The 19,109-nt window shown below is 41.7% G+C and overlaps 2 protein-coding genes across 12 annotated transcripts in view; one reads left to right on the top strand and one right to left on the bottom strand.

Moving 5' to 3' along the window:
• The window catches only part of LOC308478990 (uncharacterized protein), a 377,493-nt gene that overhangs the window by 71,738 nt on the left and 286,646 nt on the right, over nucleotides 1-19,109 (top strand). The window lies entirely within an intron of this gene.
• The window catches only part of SGK2 (serum/glucocorticoid regulated kinase 2), a 41,522-nt gene continuing 23,032 nt past the window's right edge, over nucleotides 620-19,109 (bottom strand). For all 10 annotated transcript variants that reach the window (XM_081009276.1, XM_081009278.1, XM_081009282.1 and 7 more), the window contains 12 exons: nucleotides 18,280-18,334; nucleotides 17,979-18,028; nucleotides 15,826-15,883; nucleotides 14,938-15,021; nucleotides 13,636-13,767; nucleotides 12,626-12,738; nucleotides 11,811-11,847; nucleotides 11,551-11,637; nucleotides 9,477-9,572; nucleotides 8,100-8,255; nucleotides 4,102-4,191; nucleotides 620-3,042 (listed from right to left, as the gene is read on the bottom strand). In XM_081009276.1, the coding sequence (XP_080865402.1) occupies nucleotides 2,890-3,042; nucleotides 4,102-4,191; nucleotides 8,100-8,255; nucleotides 9,477-9,572; nucleotides 11,551-11,637; nucleotides 11,811-11,847; nucleotides 12,626-12,738; nucleotides 13,636-13,767; nucleotides 14,938-15,021; nucleotides 15,826-15,883; nucleotides 17,979-18,028; nucleotides 18,280-18,334 (1,111 nt within the window). In that variant the 3' untranslated portion in view covers nucleotides 620-2,889. The remainder of the gene's footprint in view (nucleotides 3,043-4,101; nucleotides 4,192-8,099; nucleotides 8,256-9,476; nucleotides 9,573-11,550; nucleotides 11,638-11,810; nucleotides 11,848-12,625; nucleotides 12,739-13,635; nucleotides 13,768-14,937; nucleotides 15,022-15,825; nucleotides 15,884-17,978; nucleotides 18,029-18,279; nucleotides 18,335-19,109) is intronic.

Here is a 19,109-nt window from a genome sequence, read left to right on the forward strand (position 1 = left end):
TAGACATTGCTAGACAGATTCATGGCGGTCTAATTGTATATGTAAGCCATCATAGCTCTATAGTTTAAGTATGCACTGCATGGAGTATTTTCTTTCAGCTGTCCTGAATCTCTCGACATTCAGTTTCATTGGCTGTACACAATAGTACAGTATGAAAGAGGAAGAAAAACCTTTCTGTATCCACATTCTCCATGCCATGCATAAATTTCTATCATGTCACCTCTTCCTCATTTTTCTCTAAACTAAAAAGTCCCAAAGGCTGCAAACTTTCCTCATAGGGGAGTTCTTCCACCCCCTTGATAATTTTGGTTGCCCTTTTTGGAAACCTTTTCAGCTCCAGAATATCCTTTCTGAGGATAGCTTTTCGCTGGTCAACTAACCTGTGAAAATGATTATCACTAGTATCTGCTTCCCTACTTGTATATTTATTTATTTATTGGTCAATTTATCAGATGTGTGCTCCTAAGCGTTTCATCGGGTAGCATTAAGATTGAAAGGGAAGCGATGTTTGCTTCCGTACAATGATGCAAATATTATTTTGCAACTGTTAAAGAAAAAGCAGATACGTCACATTCGTAAGGCAAGACTATGCTTACTAAAAACAAGCAACGTGCTTCAATTTGTAGAATACCAAAAAAGTTTATTAAGTGCTTTGCTGAGACTCCCAGAAATATTCATTAAGTCTGTGAATCCAGTGTAGGGAAAGGTAACTTAGCTAGGCTGATGTGTACACAGTTAAATGGTGAGTATTAAGGAACCTTGTTGTTCCCTTTACTGTCTGGTTTGCATTTAGTACTTAAGATCTTGGACAAATATTAAAAAGGACAGAAAATATGGTTACTTTTTACACAGCCACCTAAACATTACCATAAAAAACACCCACTGTGTTTTTTATCAGTCATGCAACAGTTTGCTTTAAAATATATTATTTTATTTATTAAACTCTTAAATATTCAACAAAATAAAAACTGGGGTTAGGAAGAAAACATAAGAGAAAATGCAAGGATCTTTCAACATGATTATGGAGTTATATCAGCATATCCACAACACTCAAAGAGGAGCAGTCATGCAAGCACTATTATATTTCCCCCCCACCATAGCCTTGACAACAAATGCAAGCAAGCAAGCAAAAAGAAAATCCCACAGCAAGCTTGGACACTAGACACATTTCTTAACATATAGCTAAACATCCATAGTGTCTAAAAATAAAAATGCACAGAGATGGTGGATACTTTTCAAGCTAAACATGGACATAGTGTTTTGTTTTTAAAGGCAGGTGTTTAAGAGGTACAAAGGCACCAAAACTGGCAGTTATTTCTGTAGTATATATTATCACAGTTGAATCCTCCACAACCCAAGTTTGCACCTTGATCCTTGTGCTGTTTTAAACAGCAAAATAAAAATTATCATTCTGCATTATTTCAGGTTGGCAATGACATTCACACTTGTGCTTATATGTATACTGGCAGCCCATTCTAGTCACCTCAACACATCCCACCTTCATAATTCATCAGGGTGGATGTGTTTTACCTTTAGCTGGTAGCAGGGAAAATTTATCTCCAGAATCAGCCTGCTTTGTTACTTAATTCAATACCTTTATATCCATGTTTTGTAGGAAGATCCCTTACCAGCATAAGAAGAATATATAATTTTAAATGATTTTGACTAAGAGATCAATGATTAAAGGGTTCCATAGAAACATCCTGGGACAGGTAACAATTTTGTATAAAATGAGGGTAATGACACTACTCCCTGTGGCAGCTATAGTTGCACCAGCTCTCAGTTTTGTAAATAAAAGATCACACATTGGTACAATTCATCTCTGCTCAGGAGTTCTTAATAGGCAGGTCTTTTTTAAAAAACAGACCTATATTTTTTCCTTACTTTATCTTCATAAAAAGAAAATCCATTGGCTGTTCTCTATCTATGCAGTAAAGAGGTAGTTATGACCAGATGCTTATCACTACACACCTTCCAGATAAAAGGGGGAAATAAATACAATTACTAAAAATGTAAGCAGTGTGCTATCAACATTTCCAAGTTAAAATCACAAATCACTATATCTAGCACAGGTGTGGTGCGATAGAGCTGCTCCCATCAGTGCCATTTAGCTGGAGAGCAATGCTTTCAGCTGTGAAAAGAAACACTCATGCAAATTGTAGGTGGCATCACCTGTGGTTCATAATACTGAAAGGAAAAAAAGAAAGAAAGAAAGCTCCAGAGGCAATCAATTTGAAAATACACAGTTCTGTGCAAAAGCTGTAAAAGGACCAGCTACAAGGAATTGGGGAGGGGATTCCTGGATTCTCTGGATAGTTCCAAAGGTCTTTTCTAAGAATCCCCTGTAGCAGCCAATGTTGTTGGACTACACCTCCCATCATCCCCTGCTCACATGTCCAAAGCTTGGGGATATTGGGAACTGTAGTCCAACAACATATGGACTACATTGGCTAAGAGTATGTAGCCAGAGTAAGAGTATGTAGCCAGAACATGGACCCAATTGAGGTGAACCACAAACTAAGGTGACAAAATATCTGAACAGGTTGTGTACCTACTATAAACCCACTGAGCCCAGAACAGCTGGTTATCCAGAATACCTTGGGTGGCAATTCAAACAGAGGTTAGCCTGCATTCTCATAAGAGGACATCAATTTTGGCACAAGATTGTATCATTAGATGTGTTCAAGTTTGTACAAATAAAACAATTCTAGCTAGAATAATCAGCATTTCCTCCTTTAGAGGAGCATTCACATTATGAGGTCTTATATGTCATGGAAGGAAAGCTTGATTCTGTTCCAGTTAGAAGATTAGTCAGAGGGTAGTGGCTTCTTCTCTGTTTAAATGGAGAGCAAAAACTGGGTTTCTCAAGCCTTGTTGACATAGGTTGCTTTAGTCTTCATCATTTGGTGCATAAGAAAATCCCAAAAAAGCATCTGTTGCACTGCAACTACTGGTAGCAAAGTCAGGGGTACGGATGATGGAGCTGGAGACCGCTTCCTGAGTAAATTCTGGGTCAAAATGCCGTAGATCAGCAGGACCAGCCTTGAAAAGGAACCGCAAGTTATTTTTTCTCTATTCTGCAAGCCTCAGCTTATGACAGCAATACTAATACTGTTCTTTATTATTACCAATGAGAGAGGAGATGGTAACATAGGAAGATCCCTGCTGGATCAGACCAAAGGCCTGTCAAGTCCAGCATTGTATTTTCCACTTTGGCCAACCAGATACCTGCTGAAAGCCCACAGACAGGACACGAGGGCAATTGTTACGTTATGTGAAGCCTGAGCAAACTATGGCTCTTCTAAACCAGAACTGGATACTATTTCCAACCCTGGTTGAGAGGCAAATGATATTATGCAACCCCAATGACCAACACATGGCTATGATGCTTGGACTTGGCCAGCATATTGCAAGCTTAGCTCCGATTCCTGCATCACAAGTGGTTGGACTAGATGGCCATCAGAATCCCCTCCAACTCTACAATCCTATGAAGTCAGGAAGCTCCCTGACCAGTTATATCAGGCATGAGGAACCTGTGGCATTCCAGATGTTGTTGCATGCAGGCTCCCCCTGGCCCCAATGAGCATGGCCAATGGACAAAGAGGGTGGGTTTTATAGTCCAGCAACATCTGAAGAACCACAAGTTACTGTGCCTTGGATTGTATGATCTTGGGGAGAGGTGGAGGTTCTGCCCCAGAAATCCTAAAAAAAGATGGAGCAGGTGATCTCTTTAAGCATTTCTTAATGTTCCATCAGGATCCTCCCCCAACTGCGGAATTCCATCAGGCTCTAGGAAAGGGGAAGATGGGACAACAAAGGCTCTCCATTGGCTCCACTGAAAATACTAGCTCATCCTATCCTAATTTGTTCCATTCCAGTTGGTTATTACAATAAGAAGCAGTGCCTGAACTTGCTACCTTCCTGCCCCATCCATTTTCCTCTTGTGTCTTTTTAGGCTGCAGGCTTGATGGCAAGGACTATCTTACCCCCTTGCTATCTGTAAGCTGCTCTAGAAGCCTTTTCTCCTGAAAAGTGGGATAAAACAGTTTAAATTAAATAATGCCCAGTCTCTATTCATCATTACGAAGACTTTCCACTTACCACTTTAGGGTCAAATGGAGGTGTGATCCTCTTACTGTACAAGTCGTCCCAGTTTATTGGACTGAAGAACACGTGGTTCTTTATCTCAAGCTGTGAAGAAAATGAATGTCACTCCAGAGTAAGCCATAAATTCTTAGAACTTAGATGTTGGGCACATTCACTTGTATCTACTCACAAAAATCTGTACGTTTAAATTTCCATGCATCCCGCCCCCACCTCAAAAAAAACCAGCACCACCATGGCCATCTCTCAGCTCATCTGAGATCTCTTAAGCATTTCCCTTCTGCAGAGCTCAGGTGAACACAACTTTCTGTAAACACAGTCAGCAATATGTATTTGCATGCATATAATTTCCAAAAACAGTACATTAATCAAGAGAAAGCAGCAGCACCGACATACAAAATCAAGCTGCAATGTGGGCAAAGCAAGAAATGCATATGAAAATGTCGACATATTTTCAAGTATCATAGTAGGCAAGGAAAGCAATCACTAGCAGCCAATTAAATACTGCTAACTATGAAAGTTAGCAGTAGCCCTCTGTACTGAATGTGTTGCCTACTCTGATCTTATCCCCATACTGCTTCTACTCGTCCTTGGGTTTCCCCAGACATCCTTTTTATGGTGTATTCATGATGATTTGTGTTCATGATGGTATCAGGGCAGTTATGCGTGGTTCTGCTTTCAAAAGCTTTGGTGTGTACATACTGGGTGGTATTCAGCTATTTCAGTTTTTACTCAGAGTAAACCCATTGAAATTACTGGGCATAACTTAGCCATGTTCACTCATTTCAGTGAGTCTGCTGTAAGTAAAACTTAGTTGAATACCACTCATTGCTTAATTTCAATCAGTGCATATCTCATAAATACCTGCTGTGGTATAAAATGTCCCCATGTTTTTGGTCCCACTTTTGTTGCACCAAAGTGAAATAGTGCCCTTCCAGATAGGAATAATAGGGTAACATTGGAGGAACACTGCGAAACAACTAATATAGCAGAATGATATGTGAACGAGTCTGTATAAATCCACCACTAAAGTACTGTTATTGTGCCCATGGCATGTTGCAGAATACATCCACATTAAAAAAAAACACCAGTCTGGAGGAGTTATTATCCTTGGAGTTATTATCACTGCTGCTAACAGGAATGGGGAAAGGAATGGGAAAAGAATTTCAATTCAGTTCACATTTAAAGGTGAACCTATTTCATTCACCCTTTCCAATGCACCCAAAGAATTCGCACTTCGACTTCCGGGGTGGCGCCATCGGCAATGGCGGACTCCCTCTGATCTGGAGGGACTAGCTCCACGCGAAACGGGTCTTTTCCGCTACGGCGAAGCGGGGACCCTTTCAAAAATCACAGGCAGATGAAGCCTGTGACCATGGGACTCGGCGGGCACCTTTAGCGCCCCCCCAACCCGCAAAAGAACCCACTAACGGGCTCCGGAGCGAAGGGGGGAAGTGGCGCGGTGCTGAGAGTCAACTGCTTCTTCCGTGGAGCGAAGCCGCACAGCCGTTGCCGGAGAGCGCTGCCTTTTTCCTGGGACAATTTGGCTTCTAAAATAATCACCCGTGAGTACTTACATTTCGGACAATTGGACTTTAAATAAGGACTTGCGAGCAGAAAGGAAAATTGGACTTAAAAGTTTACCTCAATTTGGCACTGAAACGGGAAGGTCTAAACAGGAAGTCAGCCTTCCGTTTCTTTGTAGATAGGTTAAAGCAAAGACACGGCAAACTAGAGCTCAGAAAATCGCTTGTAAAAGATTAACTTTCATCATTTAAAATTGTTGAACCCCCCTTCGGAAGCAGGAGAAGAGGGGGGATTTTTTTCGGACTGTTTAAACCTGCAGAAGTGAGTGTAAAGTAAAGTAACTTTCCACCGTCCTGATCCTGGAGCGGGGTGTCAGGACTGACGTTTTTTGAAGCTCATTGACCAGAGACAAACGTTTTTGACAGATAGCTATAAGAAGAGAAACATTGATTCCATTGTTCCCCTTCGCATTTTAAAGGAACAAATATTGACAAAATATCTGAAAAAGGAAACTTTGTTGTTAGACTTGTCTTTAAAAGAAAGAACAAATAGAAGTTTTCCCCCTAGAGGGAGACTGTGAAACTGTAACCAACTCCGGCGAGCTTGCAGCTGTTACAGATTACAATTGTGGGAATAGACTTCTGACCTTGCAGGACAATGTATTCAGAAGCTCTGTTGCGTGCTTTCTGTAAAACAAATGCCCTACTGGAACAGCTAATGAGAAGACGGATTTGATGACTGATGCGATCAGAAATTTTGGACAGGCAGTGGGAAATTATATGGAGCCCACCCAGGAATTAAATCAGGAGTGTGCCCTGACAGAACAGATGAGGGAAGAGGATGTTACTGAATCTTGGGCACCAGAGATGAAGGGAGCTGTGGCCCAGCAGGAACATGAACTTTTGGACTTGACAAATGAACTTGGAAAAAGCCAGATTAGGAAAGATAAAGTTTGGTTTGGTTTGGAAATGGGGGGTTGGATAGACCCCCCTATGCAGGGATGTTTGGACCTTTCAAGTCTGGCAATGGGCCATGAGATCTTTGGGGTTGTGGGGGCTCTTAATTTTGGAGGAATTTTGAAACATGTTCTTAAATACCACATGGAGTTTAGTGTGGACTATGGAAAAGGGGCTGATTTGTCGAGAAGGGTCAAAAACATTGTTAAGCTGGAGTTCCCACGAGTGAAAGGAGCAGGAGACAAAGGAAAATACAGTTATAAATTTGAAGAAGAGCTGCGGAAGGGACATGGAAGAGACTTAAGGGCCTCGGATACAAGGTTACCAGGTTAATGCGCTAGATCGATGGGATAATAAGGACTGACAAAACCCGGGACCAGGAGGAAGGGACGCTGGATGAAGATTGGATTGTTTTTATTTCTTTTTTTTACTACTAGTATTGTTTTATAAAATTGATGAATGTTAGAAAAATGTTGGAATGAAATTACTTGGCTTTAGCAAAAATGTTTAAAGAATTATGTAAGAATATTTTGGTTATGAGAAGTTGGTAAAAATAAGATTTAAGTTTTAAGCTTTAAGGTTTTTTATAGTAAGATAAGATTAAAATAGATTAAGGTAATGTAATGACAGAATATTATGAAATATGGAAAGGATTTGCTGCGACAATTAACAACTAGGATACAAAAAAAGGGAGGAGGAGGAGGTCAAAGAAAGAAGGTAATGACAGTTGAGGATTTGAGAATGATGGATTTGTTTTTGAGTGTTTGTGGTGTATTTTTGTTTTTTGAATTTGTATTGTTTGATGTGGTTTGTTTTTTCTTCCTCTTTTTCTGCTTTGTTCTCTTTTGTAATTCTAAAAATTTTCAATAAATATCGTTTAAAAAAAAAAAAGAATTCGCACTTCTACAAATTTTGCAGTGCAGTTCTCCAGTCAAAGAATGTGTGCAAAATATGCATATACTAGGGCAAAGCGTGCATAAAAATGCATATATTAAGGAAAACAAGATGCAAAATGCATTTTGGTTTGCAAAAATATTAGGAGAAATTCCATACAAATGTGTTGGGAGAAATTCATGCTAAAATGCCAATTAATTTTCATGATGCCTTTTTTTTATGTAAACTGATGTGAAAGACTGAATTTAATGACGGAAAATGAGAAATTGAGAGAAACCAAGACTGACAGATTCACCCAGTGCTAGCTGCTAATATGAAACATTGATTACACAGCCGCAGCAGAGTCTCTAGTCCCCTAAAACATAGAAATGACATGGTCACATCTTAGGGGTTTTGCAATCAATGCAAGGCAGAAGGACAAAAATGAAGGATGTGGAGACAACCTGACAAGAGAGCAGCAAAGATGACAGGGGACAGTGCAGATCAGCCAATAACTGACACAGAAAATGGGAGGCTGCAGGTGTTTCAACAGGTGTTAAAATATTGCTCTCTCGGGGAAGGATGAAATTCTTAGTGAAAACAAGGAATGAGTAATGGTGACTAGCGCTCTAAACGTACAAAGTCTGTCTTGGCTCCCAGCCTCTTCTTCTGATCTTTATGGAGAAGTCCTTGCAGGATATCACAAGCTGCTATGGTCTTGGTTCCTTGAATCTGAAGTGGCTTGTGCAGAATATTATCATACATCTGAGACACATCCCGGCTGTAAAATGGAGGCTGATAGGAGAGAAGTGGGAGGGGAAAAGAAGAAGGAGAAAAGTCAAGTTGCATAAGCATGCATTGCAGTATTGCAGAGACATCAAATTCATGCTAGTTGTTTTTTTTCTACAGTTCAACAGGAGAGCTAGGAAACGGAGGGGATAGTGCTTCTTAATTTTTTGTTTCATATACTACTGTGGAATGTTTCAAATAAATCCTCAGTTGCTTAGCAATGACTAAGCATGCAGTCCACAGCTTGCTCTGTTTTATTAACGCAACCTCAGTCTAACCTACACTGAAGCAAAAGGTAGCAAACACAGCTGGGAATCATATAATTACGGTTCATATATGGTGCACCAATTTGTGACACTGTTTGCAACAGATTGCTACAAACACAAATCAACAGTCAGATACAGGGCAGTGTCAGCAGCTGCTGAACGGTCAACTTTTGTCCCCAGAACATAGCTATGCCTGGGCTAATTGAGCTAATTCCACTGGCACAGAGGAGTAAGGAGGAGCCAGGTTCGTGTCAATAGTGTAAGACTAGTGTGAGTTAGCATATGGCAAACTTCTGCTGGATCAAAGTCCAGTGTTCTGTTCCCACAAGTGCCTAAGGGAAGCTTGCAAGGATGACATGATTGCAATAGCCTCTCTCACGTGTGATTCCCAGCAACTGGTAGTTAGAGGCAGGCATATTGCACCTATGGGGTCACGAAGAGTCGGACACAACTAAACAACAACAACATATTGCATCTGATACTGGAGGCAATGTAGCCACCATAACCAGTAGCCATCAGAAGCCTGTGAATTTGTCTAAGTCCCTTTTCAAGCTGTCCAAGTTGGTGACCATTGCCACACCTTGTGGTAGCAAATTCCGTATTCAAACTTTGTTGTTTCTGTGCTTCCTGTGTCTCCCCAACATTCAGCTTCATTGAATGTCTCTGGATTATAGCATTATTAAAGAGGCCGGGGGTGGGGTGGAATGGGACTTCTTCCCGGAGAGCTGAAAGTGGCTTGAATGAGGGATCATTGTAAATGGGTATAAACACCTCTGCTTTTTGCATCTGGTTAAACAGGATGACAGCTTTTTCTGTTGCTCCAAACCACCTGTAAAAGCCGTTTGTCCCACTGCTGCCTGTGGTCTAAATCGGCTTGCCCACAGCTTAGGATTCTCTTTCAAACCACTTTCAGCACTTGAACTGTTGCCTGCAAAAGCAAGGTCAGTTTTTGAAAGCTCACCAAACCAAACAACATTTCGTAGAGAACAGCTCCAAGGCACCACCAGTCTACAGTTCTGTCATAGGGCTGTTTCTTCAGCACTTCTGGAGCCAAATACTGTGAAAGGACAAGAAGATTTAAAAACAGAGCACACCACCACGAAGTATCCCAGTAACTTTCCAGAAGCCACATGGGTAAGGTGAAAAAGGTAGAGGACCCCTCGATGGTTAAGTTGAGTCAAAGGCGTCTATGGGGTTGCGGCGCTCATCTCGCTTTCAGACCAAAGGAGGCAGTGTTTATCCACAGATAGCTTTCTGGGTCATGTGGCCAGCAGGACTAAACTGCTTCTGTCGCAATGGGACACCGTGACGGAAGCCAGAGCACACGGAAACGCCGTTTACCTTCCCGCCGCAGCGGTACCTATTTATCTACTTGCACTGAGGCGCTTTTGAACTGCTAGGTTGGCAGGAGCTGGGACAGAGCAACGGGAGCCCACCCCATCACAGGGATTTGAACCGCCGACCTTCCGATCAGCAAGCCCAAGAGGCTCAGTGGTTTAGACCACAGTGTCACATATGTATTCTTGATTGGTAAGCCCAGCAACATCTGGAGGATTCAAGCTTCTTTATGTGACAGACTGTTGCCTCGTGTTTTCAAATGAAAACATACAACTCCCACCATCCCTGTCCATTGGCCACGCTGGCTGGGTTTGATGGGAGGCCAACAACATTTGTAGGGCCACAAGTTCCCTACCCCTGTTATAAAGATTAGTGCTTCTAAATTCTTACTGGAGTAGGGGGTAGGGAGGAAAAAGGATAGGAGAAATTCAACCCATCCAGTTTCAAGTTAAGTTGAACAACCCTTTTTTGTTTTTGCTGTGGCTTGTTAAAAGATTACCCAGCATGTTTTAAATGGGAGCATAGCCTCACACCTCCAATTCAGGCCTTAATTCATAGTTTTGACACTTTCAGCTCCTCCTAACAGAATTATAAGTTACTTCAGCTCATGATGTTCACTGTCCCTACAGAGTTCACACAACTGGCAGAGAAGAGAAGGGGACCAATTTGCAGCTTCAGATTCAGTACTTTGACTGTTGTTTGTTTTAGATTTAGAGCAGATGTCCTCTGTTAAGTTGTGGGTGAACATATCAGACGACACAGCGATTCTTCAAACAGCTCTTGTTTATTCACAGGCCAGAATAGAACTAAACAGAAGGGTTCAGCCAGCCTGCTTATATAGAGCTCCACTACAACGACACAGTAACCACTTTCTGTAACTATCCAATCACTGAACGTCACTTTCAATCCCTTATTTGCATATGTGGACCTGAGTGAAAACTATCTACAGTATCCCCCTGCTGGCCCAGGGTGAGAACTTCAGTACATAACATCTTCAACTTTTGGGGGCCAGGTAGCACATTAAGAAATGTAAGTAAGTGTCATGGGCACCACAGAATACCCATTTCACATATGGAAAAAGGGCAAACAATAAGCAAAACATCTACCCACACTCCAAAACAAACACAGATTTAAAAAAAAAACAGGCAGCAACCCCCAAACAAAAAGCACCTTCCAACAAACAGCCAACCCCCGAAAAACCAAAGCAGTCAAAACATCCTGCAACACCCCCCACACAAAAATCAGGCAAAACAAATGGGCAAGCAGAAAACAGGCAATGCATCTCCATATGGGTCCCATAAGAGCATGGGTATCTGGCTGCTGCTTGCATTTCATTTTCCATCAATCCTACTATCACTTATTCTAAAAAAGAAAAAAAGAACGAACACCTAACCTCAATTAAAAAATAAATAAATCACAACTTGAGAGGGGCAGAGGGCTTTGGCAGGCACCAAGGGGTGTCTGATAGTACCACAATGCCCATGACCACTAGTTTCGTGATCCCAGATTTAGAGAATTGCATTGTGTGTCATGGCACAACAACATCAGTAGGGGCTACTCCGTGTAAGCCTACAGGACTAAAAAGCCTACTCAGCTGGCACAGTCCATTCTCAGTGGTGGTGCTCAGTTCCTTGGAAAAGTCAAAGCAGAGACAAAATCACCTATTGAAACACATAGACGTGTTTTCATAATCATACCTCTGGGGTGCCGCAGAAAGTAGATGTTGTTTCTTCTGGCTCCATTCCTTCTTTGCAAAGTCCAAAATCAGTCAGTACAACATGGCCCTAAAAGAAAAAGGAGAAATACTGAGCTCCTTAGGAAGCTGTATGCCATATTTTGCCACTTTTGCATTCCTATTTGACTTGGTTGTCCCAGTATAATTACAAAACTTTTCCTACCAACAAATAACAACTGAAGTAGATCACACAGTGATGTGCAAGAATCCATAAATACATACCTGACAATCCAAGAGAATATTTTCAGGTTTCAAGTCCCTAAAGAAAGGAGGAAAGAGAATAAGGGAGGTGGGAATATGGTGATTAAAATCTGGTGGGATTTCAGGGAATCCTCCTCGCCAGCTTCAAGTGCTTAGATGTATCTGTTAAAAGAATTACCATACATCTTGCAGATTCCAAAAAGTCTCCAGAGTTACCTTTCACATACCAATGAAATCAGTTCTCTTATACACTTGCTTTATTTTCTAGCGTTTCTAGATCATCTGTTCATTGGCACAATGTTTGGTCATTATGCCACACTTTTTAGTGCAGACATCCTGCTACTCTTCTAACCTTGAAGGGGCCGATAAAAAAAGTGATGGAAAATTGCACTGCTGTGTAAGACTCCAGCTCCCATCAGCCCATGCCAACATGGCCAGTTGCCAGGAATAATGGGAGCTGTAGTTCAACAACAGGAGGGGTATAGGTTTCCCACCCCCCTGTTAAGTGGCTCTGGGGTGGGAAAGAAACACATTAGGACAAACAGGGAATGGTTAGTGATATGGAGGATTGCCTCTTGACCGCTACTAATCTAGTTCATCAACTCTTTAGCGGCTGGGGTGGGGGGGGGGAGGTTGACATTCCAAACTATTCTTTTTTTAAAAAAAGAAGAATTAAAATTTTATCTTCTTTAAAGGCAACACTATTCTGGAAAAAAAACACTCCAACCTTAATGTATCACAGCAGCAGCAGCAGCAGCATTATTGAAATTGCTTCCTATGAAACATCTTAATATATCTTACTAAAGCTACCTGCTGTTATTGCAAAAATACTGTACCGGTAGATGATGTTCAGTGAATGGAGGTAGCCCACCGCACTGGCCATTTCAGCTGCATAGAATCGGGCTCGAGGTTCACAGAAGCAACGTTCTCTTTGCAAATGGAAGAAGAGCTATGAACCAAGATGGGAGAATTTGAGGCTGGAGAAAACTTATTCCGTAAGTACCTCTATGCCTGAATCAAGAGACTTAACAGGTTGCTTATAACAGGGTTTTGGATTTGACACACTTTCCTCAGAAAACAGCTTCATTATTCCACACTCATGGAATACCAAGTATTCAGTATTCAACCCGATGCCCTATTCCTCGGCTATTTCAGGAACACAGCAACCTGGTGCCCTCCAGATGTTTTGAACCACAACTCTTCCCATCAGAGATGCGGTACAAGACATCTGGATGCACTGGGCTGGGGAAATTACGTAGCTTATATAAATTATGTAATTAATTACATACATTATGTTGTCATTATGTTGTTCTACACCATTCATTTCAGTGCAAATGGGGGGGGGGAGAGAGAATGCAATCAGTGATGTATCATTTGCAAGAACAACAATAAATATCGATCACATTCAGTAGACCAATTTCCATTCCTGATACGGGATGAATAAGTGACCACAAGCAATTTCTTCACCTGTTTCCATTTTCATTGGAATTCTCTAACATCCCTCACTGTCCCTTTTCCCTTGTCTGTCATGTTTTGTTAAGATTGTAAGCCTGCCGGCAGGGACTGCCTTATTTTGATTGTTTGTAAGATGCTTTGGGAGATATTTTGGCTGAAGAGTGGTGTACAAATGGTCTAAATGAATGAATAAGTAAGTAGTCCTAAGTTTGAAAAAGTTGAAGACCACAGGGGTACAGCGTATTAACTATGATAACTAGAACTGAACATATGCCAAATCATTCAGAAGACTTTTAATATTGCACCTATTCACGTTGAAGGTAAAGCCCAGAATGATAGCACTGACAGAACCCAATGCTCTGCATGATGCAAAAAACTGACACTCACTCACCTCTCCTCCATTTACATAGTCCAGTACAAAGTATAGTTTCTCTTTGGTCTGGAAGGAATAGTGGAGCCCCACAAGGAAAGGATGTTTCACATTCTTCAGGAGCACATTGCGTTCTGCCATTATGTGATTTTGCTATGAAGAACCGAGACAGAGAGAGAGAGAAAGAGAGGGAGGGAGGAAGGGCTAAGTTCACAGATCAAGTTTTGTTTCGTTTCAAAATTAAATTCACTACAGTCACACACATATACATAAATGTCTTTAGCAAAGCCTAACAGCAACTTCAAGGGAAGGAGGAATTTTAAATGGATCTCTGGCATGGGAGGAAATGGTTACACCCCCTCCCTCCCCCTGAGCGAGAGCTGGGGTCCTAATTGGAGCCATGGATGGGATTTTCTGAAAATCTTGATGTTCAGCTTCTATACACCAATTTTATTTTTCTAATTCCCACCTTACTCTTTGATCTCAACAAGAAGAGAGGGGGTTGTTTTGCTGGCTCCAACAAAAATGAAAATATTCTCGTATATTATTTGCATTATTATACATACATACAACAATGCATACAACTGTATGAAAATGCTCATTATACTACAAAGGCTGACTCAAGCATATTACAAGTATGATGTATGTATAATTTTGCATATAATTAGTCAGGCTTTAAAAAGAAAAATAAATGCATGGGTGCTCAGACATAAGCGGAAGCTCAATGAAGCACAGTCAGGTTGTGACTGCCAAATTTCTGTGTATAAACCCATTTGAAATGGATTCTTTTTCCATCCCTGAGACCCCCACAAGTGCAATTTATAGAGTAAAAGAAGAACAATTCATTCATCTACAAGGGACACATTTAGTGTTGTGTGCAGTTTGGCCCTCAGACCAATGTGATGCAGTTCACCAATGGCAGACCATGTTTTTTGGTTAGGATAGAGGCTGGATCTAGACACAAGCAAAAAACGTTTCAGGAAAACGCATTGTAACGCGTTGTAAACCTCGTAATGGGAAATAACGTTGCTGAAAGACAGAACTCCACAGCGCCATCTACTGTCACAGTGTTATAATGCATTTTAAACACTTTTTTTTTTTAAAGAATGTAGCTGACTCCAGGGAGATGGCAAGTATAAAATAGCTTTCAAAGCCCAGAAATTATTCACCTGAAGAGCTATTAAGAGTTGTGCTCCTGCAGATATAGACACAGATAGAATCTCTCACGCACACACAGAGAGAGGGGCGCGATATACAGAGCATAGGGAGAGAGTAATAAAACTCATTTGTTGAAAGTGCAAGTAGATTCCTTTGAAATGATACCTCTTTTTTCTTGAGAATAGATTTCTTCTGCAGAACTTTCACAGCATAGAACCTCCCATCAGATTTGCGTTTTGCCAAAAGGACCTGAAGCGGGATTGAAAAACCGAGGGGGTAAAAGAAGTGTCCAGCTTTCATGTCCTTAACTAATTGGTCAGTGTTTTATGTTCACATTACAGTGGCATGCCAAGTTGGCAGCTGCACAATGTACAGGGCAGGGAGACTTTGCTTCCTCCATTGTGCCAATCAGCAGGCCCCATTCCTAGGAACAATTTGGTGTTGGTGTTGGGGTGAATCGATGCATAACTGAACATATTTTGGATTTCCAATAATCAAGAGCAGCAGCAGCTTATCACTAATTACTCCATTGCACACAGTAACTGCTCCCTACATTACGCACAAAAGTAAAATTGAAAAGAGAATGGCGTTGAAACTTCTTAATACGACTTTCATTATTAAAATGGGCCCTTTAAAGGTACCACTGAGATGCTGTGAGAGAGCATGTCAGGCTAAGACTTAGGGAGTTCTAGTTCAAATGCCTGCCAAGCCATAATGGTCACTTAACAGGATGGTTGAGAAGATAAAGATGGGGACTAGGTTCAGAACCCTGAGTCCCTTGAAGGATCTGTTCTCCAGATTGCATTCTAGCTCCTTACTTTAAGATGGCAAAAGGGAGCGGCAGACTAAAGAGCAGGAATAGCAATAACAAATGGGGAGGGGAAGAATCACATTGTGGGTACAAATGCTAGAATTTAGGGCACCAGTTCAAAAGCACTAGAAGCCATGCATATGAAAGCAAAGTGGGAAAAGAAATGGGATGATGGTTGCCACTTGTCATTGACACAGTAATAAAAGTAAATAAATAAAATTCTTGCAAACTAGGCCACTTACTTTTCCAAAGCTACCTTTGCCAATTATCTTTAGGAAGTCAAAATCTGTTGGCTTGGCACTGTTAGAAAAAGGAAACAAAGTAAAACACACAAAGCTCTTTTCTTCAGTCAGCTAGATTCTCCCCACTGCAACCTTTCCTCAATTCTGTCATTCTGTCCTGGCAGATAAAGACACGGGATGGTAGTCAGCTAAGGTTTATTCAGAGTGGAGATTAATGGACCCAATTTAGTCATGTTCATTAATTTCAATAGGTCTATTCTGAGTAAACATCAGCTGACTACCACTACCGTTCTTACAGACATTCACCTCTTCATAACCAGATAACCTGCTATTCTCTTGGGTGATTGCTTGGCTAAGAGTTCAACTAGTGCATTTTTGTGGCTTAAGGTACATATTTAGGAAAACCAAGCAGAAAATAGGAGCAAAAGGTTCAGATACAAACACAGTAAAATAATCTCTCACATGGAAATGATAGAAAGGATATTTGGGTTAATGGCTATTGTATTAGGGATTATCTGTATACACAAACCTGAAGCCCTCTTTGCTTCCAAACTTGAGTACCAGGGCTGAGGAATCTGTGACCCTCCAGATGTGGTTGGACTCCAACTCGCATCAACCCTGAAAATTTGCCAGGCTGGCTGGCAGCTGGTGGGAGCTGGGAGCTAAACAACAGCTGAAGGGCTGCAGCTACCCCACCTCTGCTGGAAATGCTAATTATTAGGAGTAGATGAGCATGAGGGATCGTAACATGGATTCCAAAGCTGTCCTACTCCACACAAATCTGTTTCAGAGCTCCTAGAACTGTATCAGCAGCAGCAACAACAACAACATTTCTATCTTGCTCTTCCTACCAAACAAATCCAAAACAACACCAGGGATGGGCAGAATATAGATCTCTGGGTGATCCATAGTAGATTACCAAATATTTTGGATTCCCAATTCTTTTAACAATAGGAGCTTTCCCCTAAATTAGTCCACTATAACAAAGAAATTTGAGGCTGGAGGGGATACCCAGAATGTGTGTGAAGGGCCCATCAGCTCAGCACTGCAAACAAATGTCTAGCCTAAAGGGCACCCAGATGTGCCCTCTTCCTCAATTCTATATGCATCTCTGTTCCTTGTCTCTCAGCCACTGTTTTGTACTTCGGTCCAGCTAGTGGATCTTGGGGTTCTAGGGAAAAAGCAAAGCAGATGTTCTCAAGCTTGATGCCCACCCACCTTTGTAGGAGACAACTGACAGCCAGAGAATGAAGGAGTGACTGGGGATCTCACAAACCCAGGTTTCCCAAAGTATTAAAGCTGACCCACAATCTCTGATCAAGAGTGTAGTTAGAGCTCTTCGTCTCTCCCCAGTAAAAGAAGATTGGCTTGTCTTGATGCTAAGGCTTTATATTTCATTGTTTGAGAGATGTATGTGCTGGGGTTACACAGCTTGTGGGGGTGGGCAACAGGAGGACAAATGCATTTTTAGGAGGATAAATAGATCACACAATTGTTGGGATAAGTGGGGATGTTTCCCTTGAGGCTGTGCTTTTGTTGCAGGAATGTCGTTGCAATAACCAACTGTGTTCGATTTTCTTCACAGAAACACAGATTTTTTCCCTTCACAGTTAGTACATCCCTTGCTGTTGTGTGACTGCCATATAGTATGTCCCAAGCACCTACTGAGATAAGGGTTGTGACAAGAATACGGAGAACAAGCAACATAGCTATACCCCATTCGATGCTGTTATGCAACCTTTATGAACAATATTGATTTGTTGCACACAATACAAATGTCTTAATTTGAGGAAGCACTTTTGTTTTAGTGACATTGCATTTTCCCAGCTCTCAAACCGCAATATATCATTGCTGGAAATACTTGAACCCCCCCCCCCCCAGCTAACAGTGGCACAGCTACCTGGAGTGCTGGTAGGAGTGGGGTTGCATGTATTTTGACCATATACTGGCTAGTGTCTGTGACATCACCAACATGGTACGATAAAACTCCCACCACTACCCTGGCTTGCCTACAATCCAACACTTCGCTTTTGCAAACAGAAGTTGTGTTCAGGAGCTCCAGACACCCCAGAAGAGCAAATTAAGGAAAGTGAAGTAGAGTTTCATTGCATTTCTTAACCTTGCAAAATGTGTTGACTTTTGCATGCACTTACTTGGGGTTAGCAGAAGGTCCAAGGTTGATGTTGTCCGTTGGCGATGAAGGCTGAAAAATGACAGAAGTACAGAGCTGACGTTAGCTAAGACCGCCAGGGTTGAGCAACAGTGTGAGAGAAGGTGGAGCTTTCTGGTACAGTAAATGCATACCAGCAAAGCCTACTGCAATGGATGAGGCTTTCCAGTCCCCCTCCCCACAGACACCCTTGGACAGGTAAGGAACTGAGCTTCTTAAAATTCTCCACCTTCATATTTGAACCTATCTAAATACATTTAAGAAAGAAGGTACCAGGACCTTACCTGGCTGTCATCTTGGCTTTTGGAACGGTCCATTAAGGTGGCAACCCTTTCAGCACTGTGAAAAACAAGAAAACAGTCAGTTTCGGAGATGTGGAGAGCAGGGCAACTCTAGCCTCTGCCTCAACAGGGAGAGCCCTCAAGTTGCAGATGTTATTCTAACTTAGAGGAATAAGTTGTCAGCCATAGGTGGAAAAATAACACCTGAGGGAGCTGTTTATTAAGTGTGTATGCTATCAAGCCCATAACTGAGATTTTATTATTACTGAATACAGATGATGTAGCCCGCCCATCTGACTGGCAAGACAGTGCGCAGGCAGGTAGAGTCTCAGCCGGCATACCAGATGGACACAGAATTAACCCCTCTCCTGTCTCCATGCAAGACAGTAAGAAACAAAACCCTCAGCAGCAAAATAGTTCTCTGTCCTCTTTCCTGCTTTTAGCACACAGTGGCTGGTACTGTAGATGTGATGTTTATGCATGCTGTGCTATTTCTGATGCCATATCCCCATTGTAGGTGCCTTAATTAGGGGCCAAAGTCCACACAATGCCAGTGTCATTTTCAAAGTTTAAAAGCAGCCCCTGGGAGCTGGCAAAATTGAATCAAGGGGAAGGGTCCAACCCTTCTCCATCTGTAGCATTTTGCTGATCAAAGGCTACCTCCAAGTGGCAATTAGTCCCTCTTATTAGTTGGTGGGAGACAGACATTCATATTGTACATTCCTTTCCCCCCACCCCCAAATAAGGAATATCGGCCAACAAAACCAGGTGACACAAACTGTAGCACATGAATATAAACAAAGTGAATATTCATCCCCCTTACTGATATGCTG

This window comes from Podarcis pityusensis (assembly GCF_964106645.2).
Source record: "Podarcis pityusensis genome assembly, chromosome: 6".
NCBI classification, from domain to species: Eukaryota; Metazoa; Chordata; class Lepidosauria; order Squamata; family Lacertidae; genus Podarcis; species Podarcis pityusensis.